Source organism: Misgurnus anguillicaudatus, chromosome 15 (genome assembly GCF_027580225.2).
Source record: "Misgurnus anguillicaudatus chromosome 15, ASM2758022v2, whole genome shotgun sequence".
Lineage (NCBI taxonomy): Eukaryota > Metazoa > Chordata > Actinopteri > Cypriniformes > Cobitidae > Misgurnus > Misgurnus anguillicaudatus.
Window position 1 is genome coordinate 11,628,577 of NC_073351.2, and position 22,426 is coordinate 11,651,002.

At 38.1% G+C, this 22,426-nt stretch overlaps 3 protein-coding genes across 4 annotated transcripts; 1 reads left to right on the forward strand and 2 right to left on the reverse strand.

Annotated features, from left to right (window-relative positions):
* Positions 1 to 712: 712 nt before the first annotated feature.
* irf2bp1 (interferon regulatory factor 2 binding protein 1) lies at positions 713 to 4,378 on the reverse strand. 2 transcript variants are annotated; one of them, XM_073853395.1, is made up of 2 exons: positions 2,257 to 4,378; positions 713 to 2,159 (listed from the first exon to the last, which is right to left on the reverse strand). In XM_073853395.1, exon 1 carries the CDS (start codon positions 4,127 to 4,129, stop codon positions 2,270 to 2,272), a length of 1,860 nt encoding a protein of 619 aa, XP_073709496.1. In that variant the 5' UTR covers positions 4,130 to 4,378; the 3' UTR covers positions 713 to 2,159; positions 2,257 to 2,269. The 2 variants fall into 2 exon arrangements, with proteins under 2 accessions (XP_073709496.1, XP_055030233.2); XM_055174258.2 differs by having other exon boundaries at positions 713 to 2,156; positions 2,257 to 4,377.
* A 373-nt stretch (positions 4,379 to 4,751) lies between these two features.
* slc19a3b (solute carrier family 19 member 3b) lies at positions 4,752 to 8,674 on the reverse strand. The gene is made up of 5 exons (XM_055173474.2): positions 8,327 to 8,674; positions 6,791 to 7,544; positions 6,154 to 6,346; positions 5,873 to 6,014; positions 4,752 to 5,741 (listed from the first exon to the last, which is right to left on the reverse strand). Exons 1-5 carry the CDS (start codon positions 8,471 to 8,473, stop codon positions 5,556 to 5,558), a joined length of 1,422 nt encoding a protein of 473 aa, XP_055029449.2. The 5' UTR covers positions 8,474 to 8,674; the 3' UTR covers positions 4,752 to 5,555.
* A 327-nt stretch (positions 8,675 to 9,001) lies between these two features.
* Positions 9,002 to 22,314, forward strand: daw1 (dynein assembly factor with WDR repeat domains 1). The gene is made up of 13 exons (XM_055173476.2): positions 9,002 to 9,090; positions 9,279 to 9,351; positions 9,699 to 9,843; positions 10,355 to 10,413; positions 10,495 to 10,617; positions 10,895 to 10,994; positions 14,111 to 14,218; positions 14,844 to 14,950; positions 16,171 to 16,273; positions 20,270 to 20,384; positions 20,980 to 21,056; positions 21,655 to 21,817; positions 21,909 to 22,314. Exons 1-13 carry the CDS (start codon positions 9,048 to 9,050, stop codon positions 21,941 to 21,943), a joined length of 1,251 nt encoding a protein of 416 aa, XP_055029451.2. The 5' UTR covers positions 9,002 to 9,047; the 3' UTR covers positions 21,944 to 22,314.
* Positions 22,315 to 22,426: the final 112 nt, after the last annotated feature.

Consider the following 22,426-nt stretch of genomic DNA (forward strand, 5'->3'; position numbering starts at 1 on the left):
GAGTGCTTTTACATGTGAAATATCTACGATAGAAAGGTTTGACAGCTTAACTAAAAATACATAATGAATTGGTTTTATATTTATTATGGAACTTGACTGCAACAATGAGATTTCTGACCAAGACATCTGATCATAGTTAATATAATGCAAAAATTTGACTAAAATAAAGACACACAAACAGCTAAAACTTATCGTTTTTTTTCTTTAAAAAAATACATACTGTACTTAATAAAAACCTATCCACTTTTTCCATCTAACAAATTAATTCTGTCTAACTGTAAAAGTCTCAATAATTGTTTTAACAATTGTTGCATTGCCGAATTTCTCAAATGACTGCCTCCTATATAAATCTGTTATTTTTGCCACTTTAGGTCGCTTTGAATAAAAGTGTCTCCTAAATACCTAAATGTAAATGTATGCAAATTTACAAGGACTAATTTGTTTACATTTAAAACAAATTCTCTAGCAAGATGGCATGCAATATTATTTAAAATGAGTTTATAAACAACCATATATTACGGTTAATAATACATACAACCTACTAAAATAAATCTTTCATGTTTAATACCTTTGCATATCAAAACAATAATTATGTCTAACCCTTTTTAAAGTAGTACTAGCAACTAACCAGTATCAGGGTCAAGGTTTTAGTGTGTTAACAGACTTGAATGGGTCCCTTTAAAAAAAAAAAACAGCAACAGGTCTCCAGGAGTTTGTGAAAAGGCAATCTTTTAATTTAAATACAATTTGAGCTGTAACATAAAAAGCCGATTAAACAAAGGTTTTACAGAACAGTAATTTGTGCATTTATATATTTAGTCATACATATTTTTCAATGTCATAAAACAAAGCTGAAGACGTATGAAAACAAAACGAAGATCCAAACCTAAAGGGCCCCCCAAAATATTAAAACACTTAAGCCACTAATAAAAACATTTAAAATGATTTGTTTGAAGATGCAACGAAATTTAGTGTGATGAAATAACGACATTTTAAGTGTGGCTTAAGGGTCCAAATACGCTGGAGACAACATATTAGGACTAAATTTCTAATAGATGTTGGCTATGTCAGTTATTTCTTTTTGTCGCTCACATTAAAATTATTTTTATAAGGTATAATGTATGCCTTTGACATGTAAAACGGATGAAAAAAACTGGACCATATACTTAGTAGCTCTGTTTTCATAATATTAAACTAGTCATCGCCAATGGGTTACAATACAAAATATAGTGATCTGCTTGCTTGTAATAAAAATCTATTTTGTGTCCACCCATATAGGTTTAAATATAGTTCCCAATGTAAAACATTCCCCATAATGTCCTTGTTATCTGATGAAAGCCACAAAACCAGTTTACCACAAAAATATATGTTTAGCATCATATGATACAACATTTCAGCATGTCTATCTTTGGTTTTCTATTCATTCAAAGACTTAGTGGTACATAAAGCAATACGGTATCAAATCTAGAGATTGCACATCTATATAACCATTGAAAGGGATACGTTCGTACAATCTACACAAAGTAAAAAAAACATAAAAGGTATCTGTTGTACATGCTGGATCAAGAAGCGATTTTTAAGGAAGGGCTTTTAGCACTTAGTAATAATCCTGGACTATTTAACAGTTTTATGCAGCATATACAACAACATGAATACAAGAATAAGTCTGTAGCTTGGAGCGGTACAGTTTTTGTGATTGTAAAGGACGCTGCCTTTCCGAATAGGCTTCCCGCTGTACAATCTACGTCTGTCAGGTGATAACACATTCTGGAAAATAGCCGTTCACCCCACTGTGTTTTTAAAATGCGCTTTTGAATATCATTCATTGTAAATGCAACACTTTACGTGAACCTGGAAGTGCTGCAGATGCATCTGGGGCAACAAATGTAAGTGACTAAAGTAAGTGCAGTGGGCTCTTAAAACATGGTCATCTCTAAAGAGAAAAATGGTTGTATGCTCTTTCGTCTCAGTAGAAGGCGGAAAACAGAAAAGAAAGAAAATTGGTAAAAGAACAGCGGAGGGGAAAGAAGGATGTGGGTACAATCTGTGAGGAAGAGGGCCTGCCCGACAACATTCATCTCTATAGTGCTGTGGGCCACACGGTCACGTCTGCTATCTTTAGGGCTCAGGATCAAAGCTCCCTCTGAGGTTTGCATCTGCTAGAAAAGAAACAGACAATATTAACTTTTTATAGTTATATATTGAAAAACTATATATCATTATAGTTGTTATATGTATATTATACACGTATCAAACCTGCTGTAAGTCGTTATGGGTCTCTTTCCTTCTTCACCTTTACATCTCCTGCCAGGATGGTGGAGATCTCTCCTTGCATGAATGCCCATGGCACATTGGAGCCCACAAGTGGGCACTTCTCCCCGCTAGGGCAGTACACTTCACTCCCAGAGCCCTGTCTGCGAATGAAGTCCCGGGTGCATGGGAAACAAAATTTGTGCCCAGGCACTGATGGACACTGGACGAAGTGTGTGTCTTCTAGACGCTCATGACAGATGGTACAGCATAGAGGAGCGCCACCTCCACCACCGGCTCCTGAGGCTTCACCGCTAGCAACGGCACCTTGGTCACCACCGCTAGCGAGGGGCATAGTGACAGTCGTGGCCAGCCCTCCCATACTGCTGCCGGCGGAGGGTTCCCCGTTGCGTGATGCCAGACGACGTTGACTTCCAGGTGAGGGACTGGTGCTGTTCTGGCGCCCTACATTGGAGTGAGCACCACTGCTGCCCGGGGGATCTTTTGGAGACTGGGTGGCCGTGCCAACGTTATCTGCCACGTTCATGAGTGCCGTGATGGGTGACGGATCACTACTGTGGGCTCCCATCCCCTCCTGGAGGGCGGAAGGCTGTCCTGCACCAGCAAGTGAGGTGGCGGGCATGTGGGCTGCCATGCCAGGGTACGCAGCTAAAGGCCAGTGTTCAGCGGCCATCCTCTCTGCGGCGTCTGGCTCAGGTGAAGGTTTACGTCTGCGTGGTCTGGGCGGCGGAGGGCGGCCTATGTGGCATAGCGCGGTGGGTAGCATGGAGCAGTTGGCATCCAGGTACGGTTGCGGAAGGGCATCCGGGGACGGCACATCTTTGAAAGCCCGTACTGCATCACTGAAAAGCTCGGAGAGAAGGCGCCAGTCACCGGTGCCGTGCCTTTTCTCATACTCCACATATTTGTAGCCCGAATTGATGACCTTGCCGGTATCTTTCTGAGAGTCGTGGAACATCTGCTTGACTAAAGCTAATACGCTGGAGAACACAGTGCTAGATCCACACGGGTATTCGATGAACACTTTTAGCTCAAATTCAACCACCAGCTTGGCATCGAACGCGAACACTCTCCCCACCAAACCGTGGTCCTTTTTAAAACGAACGTTAAAAGGGGTGCAACCAGAGAGGGTGTGCAAAGCTTCGCGGACACCTTTAGGGCGTCCGGCCCAGTCATCCGCACGGTTCCTCACGCTTTCCGAAAGCTCGCCGAGCACCTCAACGTTTCTCTGTTTCTCTTTTAGCTCCTTCTCAAACTCAGGGTTTATAAATGGTGCCACACCCACGCTCATCCCCATTCCCATGGCCTGCCTTTTACTGAGCTCATTTAACATAGGAGCAGAAATGGTCAAGGGGGCACTGCCACCTCTGGCATTTAAACCAGGCATTGCAGCCAGCAGGCCATGTGGGGCTCCAATGAGCCCCTGGGCCATTAAATTGGGTGGTGCAGCACTCATCATAGTCCTTCTGGCGTTAGGACTCTGTCTGCTTACTTCAGGCGGACCACCATCTTCCAATCTAGGCAGCCCGTTGGGCAACCGTGCGGACACATACTCTCCCCTGCCTCTATCATATCGCTCGGAGGGGGGTCTGCCGGCCTCCATAGGACCCTCCTTACCGCCGGGACCGTGTTTAGCGCCGGGCTGTGGACCCGGAGATCTGCCGTCCTGCATCACATGGGTTCTCTTGAGCTGTCGGGCTGTGTCAATGAGCAGCTCTATTCTGTCCGCTCCCTCGTAGTTTACACATCCTCTGCACACCGCTTCGCTAAAGTCCCAGATCATAGCCCAAGGCATCTTTGGCAGATCGCAGAGGTAGCACCATTGCCGCCTGGAAGATGCCTGCGAGGAAGAGGACATATTGGATAGGCCCTCGCGATCTTGCGTTCTCAAATCCACCCTGGTGTTTTTGTAAAGCCACTCTCTGAACGTTTACGGTCGGCGATTTTCTCGTTACGGACGATTATAGACAACTCCGTGTGATTTTGTGTCATTCAGACTCGATTTGGTTGATGTTTCTGACAAGTGGTCTGGGCCGCAGAGTTTCTCCTGGAAGACGTTCCGAAAGTTACACAACTCTGACGCGATGAATTGTGGGAAACGTAGTTTCGCTGATGCGATGGACCATTGACAACCAGCAGTGAACGCATACAATATTTAACAGCGATTAAAAGAATATAAAATCAAACAATAGTCACGAGATTCAAATTTAATTGGATTTGTTTTCTAACATTTTATATTTACCCATTAAATAAATAAAATGTAAGTAATTACACATGTTTTACATAAGAAATGTTGACAGCATTGTTTATGGAAAAGAATAATATAATAGGAGTATATAATAAATACAATATAATATAATATAATATAATATAATATAATATAATATAATATAATATAATATAATATAATTTATGATATAATATAACATAATATAATATAATATAATATAACATAATATGAGTTTTCTGTAATTATGTATACACACAATTTCAGCAATGTTCACGGATGGGCATTCTGAAACATTAGTAATGATTATACAAAGTGAAACAAAGTGAGGGTTAGGGCCACGAAATCTAAAAAAAATATAAAACAATATTTTAGTTTATAATGAGACAGACAATGTACTGTAATCAATTAATAAATAAACCATTTAAAAAACAAGAGAGAAAGCAAAAATAATGTATTGTTACATATTTAACTTTATTACGTTTTTTTCTTTTTTCATAAAAATAGTAATCTATGAAAATACAAGTACTTGTTTTTGCCTAATATTTTTTTGTGTGTGTGTTTGTACGCTACATAACTGTACACAACGTAACATAATTGTAATAAGGTTTGCTTAGTCAAAAACTTCACAATTTCATGTATTTGCATACAGCTCAAATTTGACTGTATGCAAAAATGTAAATAATGCCAGTGCCTAAGAAAAGGTTATTCTACTGCAATTCCCACTTTACACTGCAGGCTTGACATCACTTCCGCTGTTCACAACGACACGCTTGAATAACTTCCGGTGTCATATTACAGTTCACAGCGGTCTGTTATTTGTGTAACAGCAGTGAACAAAGTACTTATGTTTACGTGTTTAATTATATGTATATAGGATTAAGCTCATGATTGTTGATTTTGTGGCATGACAGGCGTAAATATTATTCGTTCTGTTTCGTTATAAATACGTTATTGGAATAAATTATTATTATTACTACATAATAAAAGTTCATGGGACGTGTAATATCAGTTCAACATTATGGTACTGAATGCTCTTTTATATGTCGTGATGGTGTCATTGATCCTCTTTGATATTGTCCAAATCTGTTACACACTCTTCCAGATTTTCCTGAGGTGGTCGGTCGTTATTTGGTCTCGCTAGAGTCGCTACAGACATGCGATAGCGTTTACAAACGGTGTTCACTCCTTGAATTAGGAAGATGACTGAGATGAAGCTGTAGTAACCTCCGTATACGAGAAACTGAAATAGAAAAAAAATAATGGATGTGTAATATTCATTGTTTATTTAAACTTGCATACAAATAATTCAATATGCCTGCGTTTATTTCCTATAGTTTATATGTTGCTCTTTAAAAAACAGTAAGATCTTACCTGTGTTTCAATGCCCAGTCCCAGTACTGTATTGTCGACCACAATAGCAGTAAGTATTGTTTGTAGAGTAAGGGCAGCAAAAGTGTTTATGCCAAAGGTTAAAGCGTAACACTCCATAGAGAGATTAACTGCTATCTGGAACCTTAAAGGAATAAGATTAAAAGAATAATTAAAAAAATCGGTATTCGTCAAACAATATTTAAACTTTTTTTTAAAACACAACATTGATCTGCTTTATGAATCAAACCCTTGTTTATTAAACATGTGCTTGCATCACTTACATTGTAATTGTGATGAGAAACATGTACGAGGCTTTGAAGATAGCATAGCCAGTGTAACATAGCCAAATATTGTTGGTGAGGCCCATTAGAAAGACGCATCCTGCTCCTATAGCAGAGAATACACCCAGGGAGAGCTCGCCCCACACACCCCACTGTACTTTTAAGTGGCCCACCGAGAAGGCTGCAGCTGCACCTGTTAGTAAAAAGCTCAACATGACTCACTATAAAGGGAAATGTCAATTCTGTGAACAAAGAGAGTGCATGATTTTAGACAACAATGTATTATTTGTATTCTGCACATGTCTCTCAGTTCTCTTTCTCTTCAAGCCATCAAATCTCACACAGACATCTCTTCTGCTGTAATTAAAATGACTAACCGAACCCCTACTGTTATAATTGTTTAAAATGCTTTCTCTCACACACACTGTGGGCTACTAAAGTCGTATGAAAACTGCATACAAAATAGAAAATCCATTGGTGGAGCTCTGCTCAATGGATATGATATTTAGATATATGAAGAACCAAGATTGCTTTTCCTAGATACATTTCTTTTACTACAGAGATGAGCTGTTTTATTCACACCTTTGGTAGTTTTAAGAATAAGTATGAGTCATCACAGTTTCACAAAATGCCTCACCTACAAGTGTGCAAACCGCCTCCACTCCACCATTATACACAGATGATGTACTGGACGGCTCGATGTGGTCCCACATTAGCTGGACATAGTTGAAGACCTGCCCGTATCCAGCTGTAGCCAGGGACCACCAGAGGCACCACTGCAGCATCTTTATCGAAGAGTAGGATTCTCGAAGACTCTCCCACATTTGCTTTCCAGAATGTTTAAAGTTTCCCCAAGCGCAGCATCTTCCTTTGGCCTCTTTTCTAAGATCTTTCCCCTCGCATGCCTCTTCCAAAGGGTTCGCAGACACCCCTGTCCCATTTTTAAAAAACATCCCATGCTGGGGCATTGGCAGGCCCAAAGAGATAAGAAAAGCCACCCCCATTAGACCTAAAGTGATCGTGTTTACATGAAAGTAGCTTGTATCGGCTAATGATATTAGCAGCTGCCCTAATGTGGCTCCAAACGTATAGCCGATCAGCATAGCACTACGGACATATCCCGTGGCTTGTTGGTAGCGTTCAGGAGGTATGACGCTATAGATATATGAAAAGTACCCAACCTCTGTAGAGGTGACCATTGCAAAGTTGAACTGCAGGTAGGTCATGGCGGTCAAACTTTGAGCAAAGCAAAGAATGGTGTAATTTATGATTAGAAAGAGACCTTGAGTTATTATTATAGGTTTATATCTCAGGAAGTCTGTTAATAGGAATACTGGACAGAGAAGGGAGAGATATGAGTATGTCCAAATGGGAAACAAGTAGTTTGTTACCTGGATAAAAAAGAAGATTGTTTCTTGTTATCTAACACCGGGAGGTTGGTTTGAAATCAGTACTTGCACCACAAGAGGTAAATTCCTTAACAGATAACAGACATTAAGATAAGCAGGCAAAATACAGGCAAGTGTAACATGAGACATTGAAGTGATTAATGCAACACCAATTAATATGTCGAATTTTGGTTTAGTCTCAGACTATGGATATTTCATAACAGATAACATGGTTATTGTCACCCATAGGTACTACTGGAATCCTTAACTGATTTGTTTAGGGAAAGTGTTTTAAAGAACCTAAATTGTTATATATTAACCTTACAAAATCAATGAAAACTCAACTGGAACCTTCTGTTGGCAACTGGGATCTTTATGTATTCGAATGGCTGTTCTCTAAGCCAACTACACTATAAAAAATTACTTCTCTTTTATGTCTTGTTTTCAGTACAAATATCTAAATATTCTTAAATTAAGATGCATTTTCTTAATGATCAGAATGACCTAAGAAAACACTAGTTTTTAGACAAAAAACATAAAAATTTAAGTAAATATATATATTTCTTATTTTAAGCACAAATTCACTTAAATAAGTTAAATTGTATATTTTTTTGTCTAAAAACTTGACTTAGCCTATTTTCTTAGGCCATTTTGCTCATCAAGAAAATACATTTTGATTTTAGAATTTTTAGATATTTGTACTGAAAACAAGACAAAAATACTAAGAAAGAAAGTCATTTTTTGCAGTGTAATGAAAAAAGTGAATAAAGCAATGCACTTCTCACCACTTCCTCTGAGATGTTTTTGGGTCCCACCAAGTAAGGTGTCAGAAATGGCTCTGCTGGTCTGCAGTTAGCAAAGAAACCATAAAGAGAGAGTATGGCAGTGGGGAAGACCCAGTCTGACCTCCTCATGTTCCCCCAGCACTTCATTCTTCATTCACTACCAGTGTGTCTGTCTCTTCTTCTGGTTTTCTTGTTGTTTCCTAGTTTCTTGTATTAAATTGTAAGTCGTACTCAATCTTTACTTTGCTGTGCGATATAAAGTAAGTCCAGTTTCTCATTTCTATAATTAGCTGTGCACGCCGGGCAATTAAACAAATTTATGACAGAGACTTTGATCTGTGTGCATGCTTGTGTGCGTTGATGCAAATATTTTAATAACATAGGTTATTAAATCAAATTGTTATCAGTTAGCTACAATAAATTTATTTTCTTAATTTTGTCCTTACATTACTTAAATACTTAAAATATTAACATTTTGTTATTGTAGCTCAACGTAGATCATTGTGATATCAGCACAAATGTTATAGGTTTGATTCCAAAGGAAACACACATACTTTCTATACACATATAAAATGTATATCTTGCTGTAAATTCACTGTAGGTCGTTGTAAAAAAAATTAGTCTGCCACATTCACCTTTAACGCTGACTATCTGCGCGTGCGCAATATCCACGTGTCTCTTCCCCATGGTAACGGTGTGTTGATAGTCTTCAGTCAGTTGCATGATGAGACTTAAACGGCTGCACATACGATATTACCCACCAGGTAATTTACAAATGTAAAGTTTTATATTGTATGACATTTATTTATCTTATACAAATTATTTCTATGCGTGTGTCTGGTTTTATGCTACGTAACGCTGACAATTAGTTTTCAGTGAGGCAAAGTTGATAACGTTGTTTAAATCTGCAACGAAAATAATCAAAATTCATAATGTTTTATTACTTTTGCAGGGTTATTCCTGGATTATGAGAAAGGTGGACAGTTAAAAACGAAATCCATCGATCTGTTAAGTTTGACTCCAGAGTAAGCATGATATCCAAATATTACAAGATAATAAACTTGTTCGACTTCACGCAGCGCTGCAAGAACCTACAGGGTTATGACATCACAGTACCGCGAGAGCGACTTGATATCACACTTCTCTGTATGATTCGCTCCAATCGCTCTCGCGGAACTTTGATGTCATCAACGTGTCGGTTCGGCGCCGCAAACTCGAACAAGCTTAATCCCTCATTACTACACGAACAAATGTGCACGTGTCGTGGTATATCTGTTATAGTTTTTGTATTTATTTAATTATTAAAAGTATTATTAATAATATAGAGCGAACTAGTCTTTAATGAATTAAATATATATTTCTTGCCTTCTAGGACTGATGTAAATGAGTTACTGACAGACATTAGAGCTGCCGAGCCTCTTATCACTTCATCATGTGTCGAGCAGGTGAAAATCCTCATCCAAAAACTACAGGACAAAATCGGCCAAAAGGATGACCGCAAGTTCTACCTTTTCAGAGTAGGTTACTAATTAATATTAAACTATTCATTCTCAAGCATGTTGTTATGATTATTAATTCACTGTTTATTAAAGTATATATCATTTGGCTGCATAAGTCCAAGTATGTCACCGAATAAGGCAAAATATGGAAACCACTGCATTACTTTTCAAAAAAGATTAAAAGATGGACAAGCAGAGTTATAAGAATGTAAATAGAAACATTTTCTATATTGCACATAAAAAAGAGTGCATAAAAAGCTACAAAATAAACCAGTTTCATCCTATATTGTGTTTTTGGCTAGGTTCTTGCTGCCCAGTACTTATCATTCGTACTGAATGGCCAAATCAAACTTTTTTAATAGTAAGATTTTAATATTAAACACTAGGTGGCAGCAGAGGGTTTTCATTGACGTTGTGTATCAAATGCATGCTACCTATAGATGGAAATTACACAGTCAAGCTTATAGATTTAAAATGAATCAATGTGCTAAGTGCATCACCACCCCCAAGTGTTTGTTTTCCTCTACAGGCACTTCAGGCTCACATCTTACCCCTGACGAATGTGGCCTTCAATAAATCAGGATCGTGGTAAGGTTATCAGCCGTTCTCACACATGCCTAACCCCCCACAATTGCCTATAATTCTCCTTTACTCTCCATCTGTTTGCAGTTTTATAACCGGAAGCTATGATAGGACATGTAAAATATGGGACACGGCATCTGGAGAAGAACTGCACACTTTGGAGGGTCACAAGAACGTTGTATATGCCATCGCATTCAACAACCCTTACGGGTAATAGCACCGCTCTCATACATTTAATCACGCCATCCTAAATCGTTTTGAATGGCTTACCTACTTTCCCTTCAGTTTTTTCACTTTGCAGCAAAGAAAAGGCCTCTCGGTTACCTGTCTGTCTCATTCCTCTTGTTTCTCTACAGGATTTCAACACAAAAGGGTGACTCGTGTTGTTATTACAATCAGATCATTTGTCACTTTGAGTCATAACAGATGATCTTTGCTTTTTTCTCTGCCCCCTTTCTTGCTCTCTCTCTCTCTTTCTAACTCTCAGAGACAAGGTTGCCACCGGCTCTTTCGACAAGACCTGCAAATTGTGGAGTGCTGAAACAGGAAAGTGCTTCTACACATTTAGAGGGCACACGGCTGAAATCGTATGCCTGGCAACCTCTTTTCTATTGCTTATTAACCAGCATGACTTTTGTTGTTGTTTTCTATTGGCAGTTAGAAGAATAGTTCACCCCAAAAATACAATTCTTTCATATTTTTATAACACCATATGATTCAGTGGAAAGCAAAAGCAGATAGTAGCCTACTGGCAGCTTTTTATACAAAATGAAAGTAAATGAGGTTGGGCCTGTCAGGTTGTAAAAATGACCAAAAAGTTTGATTAAAGTAGTAAAGTCATAAAAGTTGTCCATGTAATGTGTGGTACATTCCAAGTATTCTGAAACCATAAGGCTTGATTTACACAGCAAATCCAGATGCCCAATTCTGATTTGTTGCCTTTATCCGATTTTTTGATGAATCGCTTACATCATCTTTTAAAAGCGACTCGTATCTGATATCTCTATTTACACTAAACGCTTGGCAAAACGATTCAAAGTAGGCATACTGACCCGGAACAGCTTAACCAAATTTTTACCACAGAGAGGAAGTTAAATGTTGTGCTCTGCAATTGACACAAGACAAAATGATTATACAAGATTATAGAGCTTTATTTCTGTAACAAGACATAAAAAGTGGAGCCGTCGTTCTCCATTGCGCTGCTAAGAAGAGTCATGTGATCGCAGGTGGTACCCACCTGAGTTGACGTCATTTGCCAGCGTCACATTTTCAATGTTGCACAACACGTTTAGACATGGGAATATACGATCTCTCTGCTTATATTGTAGACGCGAATGCATGTATCCAATTAATATCTGATTTATTTCCTTATATGAAGGGCCTAAAACCGATTGGAGAATATCGGAATCTATGCTTTTTCCTACTTACACGTTCGTGGGCCATATCCGATCTGTGCCACTTAAAGGGAAAAAAATCAGAATTGAGTCACTTACAACATGCAATGTAAATGAGGCCTAAAAGTAGTCTATGCACATTGCAATATGTTGCATTTAGACACATTTAACTCTTTCCGCACCATTGACGAGTTAATGAGTTGTTTGAAAGCAGAGGGTCTTTTCTTTCATTTGATAAATTATATGTTTATATATTTAAAGAAGAACATTTTCTGGAAGGCATTAAACTTTTGTTAAAATCATGAAAAATGCTGGCGCTCGCTGGCGGGGAAAGAGTTAAGGTTTGGCCAGTGGATGGCTTCAGAAAAAAAGTGACACGTCTTCAGGCTACGTCCCTATGACATATGGCTTTATTGTTTCCTTATCTTTATTAAACGCTCTGGATAAAAGTGTCTGCTGAATGCCTAAATGTAATGTAAACGTAAATGCAGAAGACTTCAAACATAGCGTACCCACACATAAGGACAAGTTAATGATAACAGCACATTCAGAACATTTTTGGCCCAACTATTCCTTAAATCAGCATTTCCTAATCCTGTTTTTGGAGGCACACCAAGCACATTTCCCATCTTGGAGTCTCTGTTTTAACATTGCCTTAAATCGCTGCATACATGGTTTGAAATGAACAGCCACCACCAGCCATGGCAGGTAATTCTGCAAATCTGCCAGCCACACTGTTGGTTGATCAGATTGACATTTGACAGGAAATGCCATTGCATTAAACTAGCACATGATTTTAAAGAACAGATAAAAGCTGCTGATATGTGTGCGGTTTGATGTTTGGCGAGGTATTGCTGTTTTATACACTCACCTAAAGGATTATTAGGAACACCATACTAATACTGTGTTTGACCCCCTTTCGCCTTCAGAACTGCCTTATTTCTACGTGGCATTGATTCAACAAGGTGCTGAAAGCATTCTTTAGAAATGTTGGCCAATATTGATAGGATAGCATCTTGCAGTTGATGGAGATTTGTGGGATGCACATCCAGGGCACGAAGCTCCCATTCCACCACATCCCAAAGATGCTCTATTGGGATGAGATCTGGTGACTGTGGGGGCCATTTTAGTACAGTGAACACATTGTCATGTTCAAGAAACCAATTTGAAATAATTCGAGCTTTGTGACATGGTGCATTATCCTGCTGGAAGTAGCCATCAGAGGATGGGGACATGGTGGTCATAAAGGGATGGACATGGTCAGAAACAATGCTCAAGTAGGCCGTGGCATTTAAACGATGCCCATTTTGCACTGAAGGGCCTAAAGTGTGCCAAGAAAAAAAACATACCATTACACCATTGCATTAATGAGAAATTGAACATGTGTTCCTAATAATCCTTAAGGGGAGCATATATCTCAATATAAATATGAACATGGCTGGTACAATAGTACACCTGCCACTGTGGTGGGCAAAATGTATTGTGTCATTAATGGTTAGAGAGTCAGGCTTGTAACCTGAGAGTTGTCGGTTGGAGTAATGGCAGGTTTCGACTGAGGTGCCCTTGAGCAAGGCACCTGTCCCCCATTGCTCCCTGGGTACTGCAGTAAAATCTGCCCACTACACTGAATGTTTGTGTCTGTGTTCATGACGTACAGTGTGTGTTCACTTTAAAATCCAGATTCATCTTCACTTTAAAAAAAATTACCTTCCCAACTTGTTTATGTTGCAATGCTTGATAGTACCTGAAATTTAATAGCAGATTTACTTAAAGGGCCCCTAAGGTGTTTTTAGCAATATTAAAATAGTCTCTGGTATTCCCAGACAGTGTCTTCAAAGTTTCAGCTCAAAATACAGCACAGATCTTTCATTATACGATGTTGAACATGGCCATTTGTGCCTGCATTAAAAACACGTTTTTTTGTGTGTGTGTGTCTCTTTAAATGCAAAGAAAGCTTCTGTTCCCATCCCCATATGCAAAGTATGGGTAGAGCGCTATGTGCTTTGGACTACATCAAAACATGTGTCTCTGGCAGAAGGTTGAATTACGGCTTATAAGGCGGAGTCTGTGAGCGGTCATGGTTGGGGCGTAATCAGTGTGACATCACATTGATAGTGGATCCCCAACAGCCTGTTTTGTGTGACTGCTGTGGTTTAAAGGAGATTACATAAAGAAAAATAGATGGATTTGTATAATACGAGATGTTTCTGCACACACACACTGTGACTCATTTTCTGTTAGAACGCATTTAAAAGTGCCTTTTTTAGGTTGGGGGCTTTAATCTACAGATACTCTGATTTCTTTATCAGGTATGCTTGGCCTTTAACCCTCAGAGTACCCTGGTTGCTACAGGCAGCATGGACACCACAGCCAAATTATGGAATGTTGAAAGTGGTGAAGAGGCGTCCACATTGGCAGTATGTGTCTACTTTAAATTCCATCATCTTGCATTTTTTTGTTTTTCTGTTCTGTTATTTCATGTGTATCACATCTCATCCTACACTTCCCTCCCATCCTGCCTTCTTTCATCATTCACCCTCAAGGGAATTTTAAATGATCTTTATTCTCATTGATCTCCAGTGATCCAGTGAAAAACTCACTCATGGGAGTGTTTATTATTACATTCATCATTAAATCGTTCATTAGTCCCGTTTAGGCAAAAAATCAGCCATTAAGTCCCGTGGCAATGGGTTTCACTTCGTTTAGCTGAAAAGTACTGTAACGTTCACACATAGATGAACTGCATCGTAGAGCTGAGAGCGTATAGATGAAGAGCAGGATGTGATCTGAGGAGTATGAGGGGGGATGAAGAGTTAGGAGGTCTTTTCCTCTCCACAGCACATGACAGAGCAGTGATGTGCGTTAAGTAATTACCCCTCTTACTTCTTCAATTATTTCTCTATGAATCTAAATTATGAACAGCTCTGTGAAATCTTAGTGATGAATCGAGTCAAAATAATATATTTCTTGGATTAAAGGAAAAAATTCTGCCTATCTATTAGCTTCTTCTCTCTGAATATTTCTCTGTTAAATTTTTTTTAGGGTCACTTTGCTGAGGTCATCTCTCTCTCCTTTAATACAACGGGCGATCAGTTGGTCACAGGATCTTTTGACCACACGGCCATTCTGTGGGATGTTCCCTCTGGCAGGTTAGTCTTCCTATTGTAGGGTTTTATGATGTGGTTACCTAATCTGCCTTGCTTAATGGGATAAAAGTTTACTCACTTTTTAAAGGGGACAGAGAATGAAAAACCATTTTTACCTTGTCTTTGTTGAATAATGGTAGTCTACCCACATTCACAAACATACAAAAAGTGCTAAACATGCTAAACATAGAAATAAACATAGAAATTCGTCTTTTAGAAATATCAGCCAGAAAACAGCCCAATCTGAAAAACTGATGCTTATGACATCACAGGCATCTAACTGCCCCTCCACTTTAAAATAATTGGCTACATTTTTTGAGTGGCAGCAAAGTCAGCCAATCAGTAATGAGATTGCAAGTTAAGCCACTAGGGGGAGCCAAATAGGTGCAAAACCAGTTGTTTAAAATCCCCCACCCTAATAGAGCTATCTGAGAGAGGTTTTTAGGAAGCTTCTAAGGCATTAAAGACCCAAACAAAAAAAATTTTGTCTACATGTCACATCACAGAACAAGGATAAATACTCCGTTCAATCATTCTATGTCACCTTTAAGAGATAAACTGAAACATGAAAAACAAAACTCAAATCTAAAGTCTATTTTAAAGGGACAGTAAGTAGAGTTTTAAGTGTTTTATTAGTCAAAATCAATGTCTTTATTCATAAATGTGTCCTCGTTGGTGTCAAATGACCTCTGCCAGTGATCTGACTTTTCTTTGTAAGCTTAGAATTTCTTCTTTTTACTTACATTGAACGGGTAAGTCCAAGAAGGTTTCTATGTCATTCCGCCATACTGATAAACTATAATAGCACAGAGGGACAAAAAGCACTAGCCTACCAACGTGTTTTCATTCAGAACATGTGAACCAGCTGCAACGGACAAGGAGATCAGTGAGTACATGACGGCTACCGTAGTTGCAACACGCATTTGGAAAAGCGAGCTGCTAGAGAGCACTATTCGTTTGAATGCAAAATACAATTTCACCACTAGATGGGGGTAAATCCTACTTATTGTCCCTTTAAATACTGTTAATGATTTATGGTTAAAACCATAGTAAATGTTTTGAAATGCCCATAAAGAGAAAATGAACACATGAAAAGCATGTTACCTATCATGGAGTGTTTAAAGTAAAAATATGAAGACTTTGGGTTTTCTTTGTTTAGTCATGAGATGTACATGTGCTGTCTTTATCATCATGGTTGCTGTTATTGTTTTTTTCTTTTCCAGGAAGGTTTATGTTCTTGCAGGTCATCGTGGAGAGATCAGCTGTGTACAGTTTAACTGGGATTGTTCCCTTATTGTCACCGCCTCTTTGGACAAAACCTGCAAGGTCACTTACACATTCACTTTGTCCTCTTAAATCAGCCAAATCATAGTTATATTTTATCTTATAGTGTCATTTTAGAATGTAAGTCAAAATTTCTTAACTCTTTCCCCAACAGCGTTTTCTTTATAAAAGTTGGCAGCGACAGCATTTTTTAATGATTTTAACAAAAGTGTAATGCCTTCCAGAAAATTTTGGTAACACTTTACTTGAACGGGTGTTCATAAGACTGACTTGACATCTTCATTATCATGACATGACACGATTCATTAACATAAAGGAGATTTTATGCACGTATATGACAACTGTCATTAGGTGTCATTTGCTCAATTATGTCATTTTTAATGCAAAGACGACATTGTTTGAGATGTCTTTGTTATGACAACTTGACATAAACGAATACATCAAAGCTTGTCATGACAACTTGGCATTACCAAGACAACATAGTCTTCATCATCATCATCATAAATCTGTCATTAACATGACATAGCAGATAAATTATAAAAATTTTATGGGTTAACATAGTTAACTGTCATGTGGTTGGTTTTGACATTGGCTGTCATGAGGCCATTATAATTGTGTCTGACCACGTTTTGCCAGTGAAATTTGTCATTAAAATGTCATAAAGTGTTAATACTCTGTCATAGTTTCTAACAGCGTCATTAATATTTTTCTTGACCTCAACTAGTGGTACAAATTAAATGTGTCATTAAAATGTCATAATGTTTTTTTAGTTTCCTCCAGGTGCTTAAAAAAATAAAATCAATCATTAAATAATAACAATAATTAAAATGGATAAAATTATATTTTATTGCACAGATTTACCTAAAATAAAATGAAAACAGTACAATGGTGGGTTAACCTGATAAGGAACACTATGCCGTACACGGTACACCCCCTCCCTTGCACGTGAGGCTGCATTACGCATTGCGTAACTTTAAAGCATTAAATCTTAAAATATACAGTCATGCGGCACATCGTTGTAAAGCTTAGACTTTCGGGATTCCATTAAGCGCACACACAAAGCATAATATGATTTTTAGCAGTCATAAAACTGTAATCTAGTTGTTAGTTACCTGGGTAGGGTTGCACCAGTCGTTCGTAAGTTCTTACTTAAACTGGGACGTAAAGTCCAAACTAGAGGCTTAGTACATACTAGCTAGTATAACTAACTCTTTACTTAATTCGGTTGCACCATTTGTTCTTAAGGCAGAACGTAGCTGGTAAGTCGTAAGCTCTCCGTAAAGTAATGCGTTGTCGCATAGAATGATGTTTATTTTTCTTAACCCAATCACAAGCCTTATAATGGGTAAACAGGAAATAGTCTGAACAGTACGTAATTTCAAACTCATTCTTGTCTCGCCTAAACTGAAAGTTAAACAAAGACGTTAAAGCATATGTTATCGAACTCAAAACATTACACTTTTAAATTGAAAATATATATCCCACACATGGAAGAGAAAATAAACAGGAAGAAATTTTAAATCTTATTTTAATTGATGGATACACAGAAAATTAAACAGTTCTTGAAAACTCGTTGACGAATTTGCGGCTCTTCATAATTAATACGAGCTCATCGATGTTATATAATCTGGATGACATCTTATTCCAATCGTTATTCATGGACAGAGGCTTCCGTAAATATTAAGTTACAACGTATTGTTACGTTTAAACTAAGTTTAATGGTGCAACGCAAAAACATTTAGTAGTGCGTAAGTTGTAACTTAGTGCCCATTTACGTCGTAACTAAGCTAAGTTGTAACTTACGCACAGCTTGTGCAACCGGCCCCTGAACCGGGCGCGCCGATTTAGGATATTTACTTACCTTCAAAATCATCCCTTTATCCGCTTCGGTGAAATTGTCCAAAACAAATTGTTCATAAATCCCCAAAAGTCCAAGGAAATTGAATATCCAAGCCTTTTAATCCAAAACGATTTGTTCATCTCACAATCTTGATGTTCTGACCGAATTACGATATAAATACTGTATATAATTAGTTCACTAACAGACATTCGTTCGAATCTCACTTTTCATTCACGATTTATTATGAATATATTCGGATGTCACGTTTATTGTGCAACGTCTGAGGAACAAAGACACCCCCTTGTGGAATTTCAGCCGTTCCATAAGAGGCTACGCCATGCAGCGTTGGGTACATTTCGCTGCAAAAAACGTTAATTTAATGTTAATTAAATTAATACATTTTTAATGTTCGTTTTTTCTCCTATGTCAGAAAAATTCAGAACCTCTGTGTGAGGAAGAAAGTTTTTTATGTACTGTGCACATACGTAAAGTTAAGCATAATCTTTTGACGTGTCTGTTTATTAACAATTAGTATTTACACTAAATGACTACATGCTACATGTCCATACTCAGGTTAGATCATTGAGGTCGTCCAATCGGATGTGTCTTGATGTTCCACGGTCAAGGTGTAAGAAAAGAGACCCAAGAATGTTCAGTGGCGGCGCCTAAATTATAATGCCTAAAAGATTTATGACAAGTTATGATGTATTGGTTGATATCAAGTTGTCATAACAAAGACATCTCAAACAATGTCATCTTTGCATTAAAAATGACATAATTGAACAAATGACACTTAAAGGAATAGTCTACTCATTTTCAATATTAAAATATGTTATTACCTTAACTACGAATTGTTGATACATCCCTCTATCATCTGTGTGCGTGCACGTAAGCGCTAGAGCGTGCACGTAAGCGCTAGAGCACGTAAGCGCTAGAGCACGCTGCGACGCTTCGATAGCATTTAGCTTAGCCCCATTCATTCAATGGTACCATTTAGAGATAAAGTTAGAAGTGACCAAACACTTTTTTGCTATTTTTTTCCTATTTAAGACGAGTAGTTATACGAGCAAGTTTGGTGGTACAAAATAAAACGTAGCGCTTTTCTAAGCGGATTTAAAAGAGGAACTATATTGTATGGCGTAATAACACTTATGGGAGCACCTCGACTCGGCGCAGTAACACCCTCCCTCTCCCATTATGAGAGGAAGAAGAGGAGCGGACTTTTCAGGCGAGTCGAAGCACTCCCAAAAGTGCTATTACGCCATAAAATATAGTTACTCTTTTAAATCCGCTTAGAAAAGCGCTACGTTTTATTTTGTACCACCAAGCTTGCTCGTGTGGCTGCTCGTCTTGAATGGGAGGAGCGTTGATGTGTTTGGTCGCTTCTGGCTTTGTCTCTGGGTGGTGCGGTTGAATGAATGGGGCTGGGCTGGGTGCTGTCGAAGCGTCGCGGCGCGCTCCAGCGCTTGCGTGCGCGCGCACAGATGGTGGAGGGATGTGTCAGCGGTTCTTGGTTGGGGTAATGACATATTTTGGTGTTGAAAATGAGTAGACTATTCCTTTAATGACAGTTGTCATAAATGTGCATAAAATATCCTTCATGTTCATGACACGTGTCATGTCAGTCTTATGAACACCCCTTCAAGTAAGGTGTTACCAAATTTTATATAAACATACAATATATTAAATGAATTTTTTTTTTACCTTCATTTGTTATCTTTTTATCACCTCTTAAAGGGATAGTTCACCCAAAAAATAATATTCTGTCATCATTTACTCCCTCTCATGTTGTTACAAACCCGCATAAAAGTCTTTGTTCTGATAAACACAAAGGAAGATATTTTGAGAAATGTTTGTAACCAAACCGTTCATGGATCCCATTTACCTCCATAGTATTTTTTCCTACTATGGAAGTAAATGAGGTGCACAAATGGTTTGGTTACAAACATTTCTCAAAATATCTTCCTAAATAATACTGATGTTTTTGAGAAATCCTCATGATTTTTAAACAGTTTAAAGTGAAGCTTCTGAGTGCTTGTGGTGTTTCTGAAGTGAGATGTTTGCATGCATATCATGCAGTAAGAAGCAACCATGTTTTTAAATGTTTGTGTCTGATAGACAGTAATATATGCTGTGTTTATGTAAATGTGAGGCGTTTTGAATTGTTCATTGTTGAATTGTGCTTTGTGTGTGTTTAGGTTTGGGCTGTGGACAGTGGTCAGTGTCTATCTACTTTGTTAGGTCATAATGATGAGATATTGGACGTTTGCTTTAACTTCACTGGACAGTTGATCGCAACAGCCTCTGCTGATGGTGAGACACACATACACGTCTTATAGACCAGTTCAAATGATGTAAACAACACTGGTCCAGAAACACTTCCTGTTACAGTTTGTGACAGTTATTTTTTTATTTTACATATATTATTATCTTTAAGATGTTTGTTTAACTTCAGTTAATTCAGGTTTATATGTTCTGTTGGTTTATTTTATCCCAACGTTTATCTAGTGTTAAAAAACGGAAACAGGAAGTGCTTCTGGACCAGTGTTGTTTACATCTGTTGAACTGGTCCATATTTCCATCCATCTCGTCTAAAAGCAAATTTATCCTGTACTGTATATAAAAACTGCATTAATGGCAAATATACTTCATTATAATTACCAATAAAAATAACTAACATAAAAACAATGTCGTAATTTAAAACTAGACTGCATTTGAAATGACATTTGTGTAATTATTGATTTAGCAGACACTTTAATCCAAAGCAAGCGAGAAAGCATTTCATATTTTGTCTAAATTAAAATGTGTTTTTGTTATTTTGGAATAATAACATGGCATTGCATCTTTACATGAGATTTACCCATAAATGCTCTTGATTCAGAATGTGTTTATGGGTGTTTGTTTGCAGGTACATCAAGAGTGTATAATGCCAAAACATTTCAATGTTTATGTAAATTAGAGGGCCATAAAGAAGAGATATCCAAGGTAAGGAACACACACACACACACACACATGCAAAATGTTTACTTAGTCTTTCCAACTTAGCATGTCACTAAATATTTTTTTTCTTCTTTTAATCCACTCATTTTCTGGCATGGTCCCTTTATGTTTATCTTTGTCCCAGAATCATCAGTGTCACTTTTCACATTCACATGCCTTTGCTCTTTCCATGTATCTTCTCCTTTCTTAATACAGTATATGTTTATCTCCAGATTTATCCTTAAACCATCTTGCCATAATATCCTGTCTTCTTCACCCTCCCTCCAAACCGTCACCATTGACATCAGAATATTTCCATTTCCTGCGTAACGGTGATAACTCAACCGCACACATACACGCGCACGCTTCGCCTGTCACATCAATACAGGTCAAATTCAGTTCAGCTGTCTTTTCTGTCCGTTCATGCGCTTATACCATCCTTTGCCTCCCGCTTGCAAACTCTTAAAATAAGATGTTCCCTCACACAAGCACAATGAGAGTAATTGTTTCTGATGGACTATAATGAAGGACTATCCCAACACATTATCACAACAAAAAGCTGAAATATAATTAGCTTTTTGTTTTTCTCTCTTTCTGGCCATAGGTTTGTTTTAATCCACAGGGGACACGCGTTTTGACAGCGAGCATGGATAAGACCGTACGTTTGTGGTGCGTGAGCACAGGAGCGTGTTTGCAGGTGCTGGAGGGACATTGTGATGAGATCTTCTCGTGTGCTTTCAACTACGAGGGGGACACCATCATTACAGGCAATTACTACACCGGTGCAATACTACACTTTAAAAACAACCCACAAAAACATTCACAACATTTCAAATTCGGTTGTCGCTCTTTCTGCAGGCAGTAAAGATAACACCTGCAGGATTTGGCACTGAGACGCAATCCAGGGAAGTGTGGGACTAATTCTGCTTGGGATGTATTGGAATATTACAGTATTCCTACAGGATTATCTATAGTGAGATATCAAGTACTGCCACAGTCTTTCTGCAGAAACGTGCAGGAAAATATTGACTCGTCCCTCAGTTTGGAAAAACAATGCATGTAGAGAAATGCACTTACAATGGAAGTTAATGGAGCCATCACTGTATGGTGGCCCCACTGACTTCCATTTTAACTGCATGACTATCAACACAGTTTTGACTGTGGAGTGACTGAAAATGATTTTTCGCATATATTTCTTTGTGTTTATTTAACACCCCTATTTAGCATACAAATATACTTTTAAAATGGCGCTGGTTTAATTTTTGACTTAAAAGTGACTAAAAATGATTTTTCGTCGTATTTACTATTTTATTTAGTTTTATTCATGCATACAAGTGCATTTTAAATTACGCTGGTTCAATGTTTATGCACGTTAA

What these genes read in the sequence shown, in the direction of transcription:
- irf2bp1 (XM_073853395.1), bottom strand. Translation starts at nt 4,129, where the DNA reads ATGTCCTCTTCCTCGCAGGCATCTTCCAGGCGGCAATGGTGCTACCTC.
- slc19a3b (XM_055173474.2), bottom strand. Translation starts at nt 8,473, where the DNA reads ATGAAGTGCTGGGGGAACATGAGGAGGTCAGACTGGGTCTTCCCCACT. An exon ending in TTTCTCATCACAATTACAAT is followed by an intron (nt 6,015 to 6,153) that starts GTAAGTGATGCA and finishes TATTCCTTTAAG; the next exon opens with GTTCCAGATAGCAGTTAATC. An exon ending in GACTGGGCATTGAAACACAG is followed by an intron (nt 5,742 to 5,872) that starts GTAAGATCTTAC and finishes TTTCTATTTCAG; the next exon opens with TTTCTCGTATACGGAGGTTA.
- daw1 (XM_055173476.2), top strand. Translation starts at nt 9,048, where the DNA reads ATGATGAGACTTAAACGGCTGCACATACGATATTACCCACCAG. An exon ending in TTCAATAAATCAGGATCGTG is followed by an intron (nt 10,414 to 10,494) that starts GTAAGGTTATCA and finishes ATCTGTTTGCAG; the next exon opens with TTTTATAACCGGAAGCTATG. An exon ending in CGCAACAGCCTCTGCTGATG is followed by an intron (nt 20,385 to 20,979) that starts GTGAGACACACA and finishes GTTTGTTTGCAG; the next exon opens with GTACATCAAGAGTGTATAAT.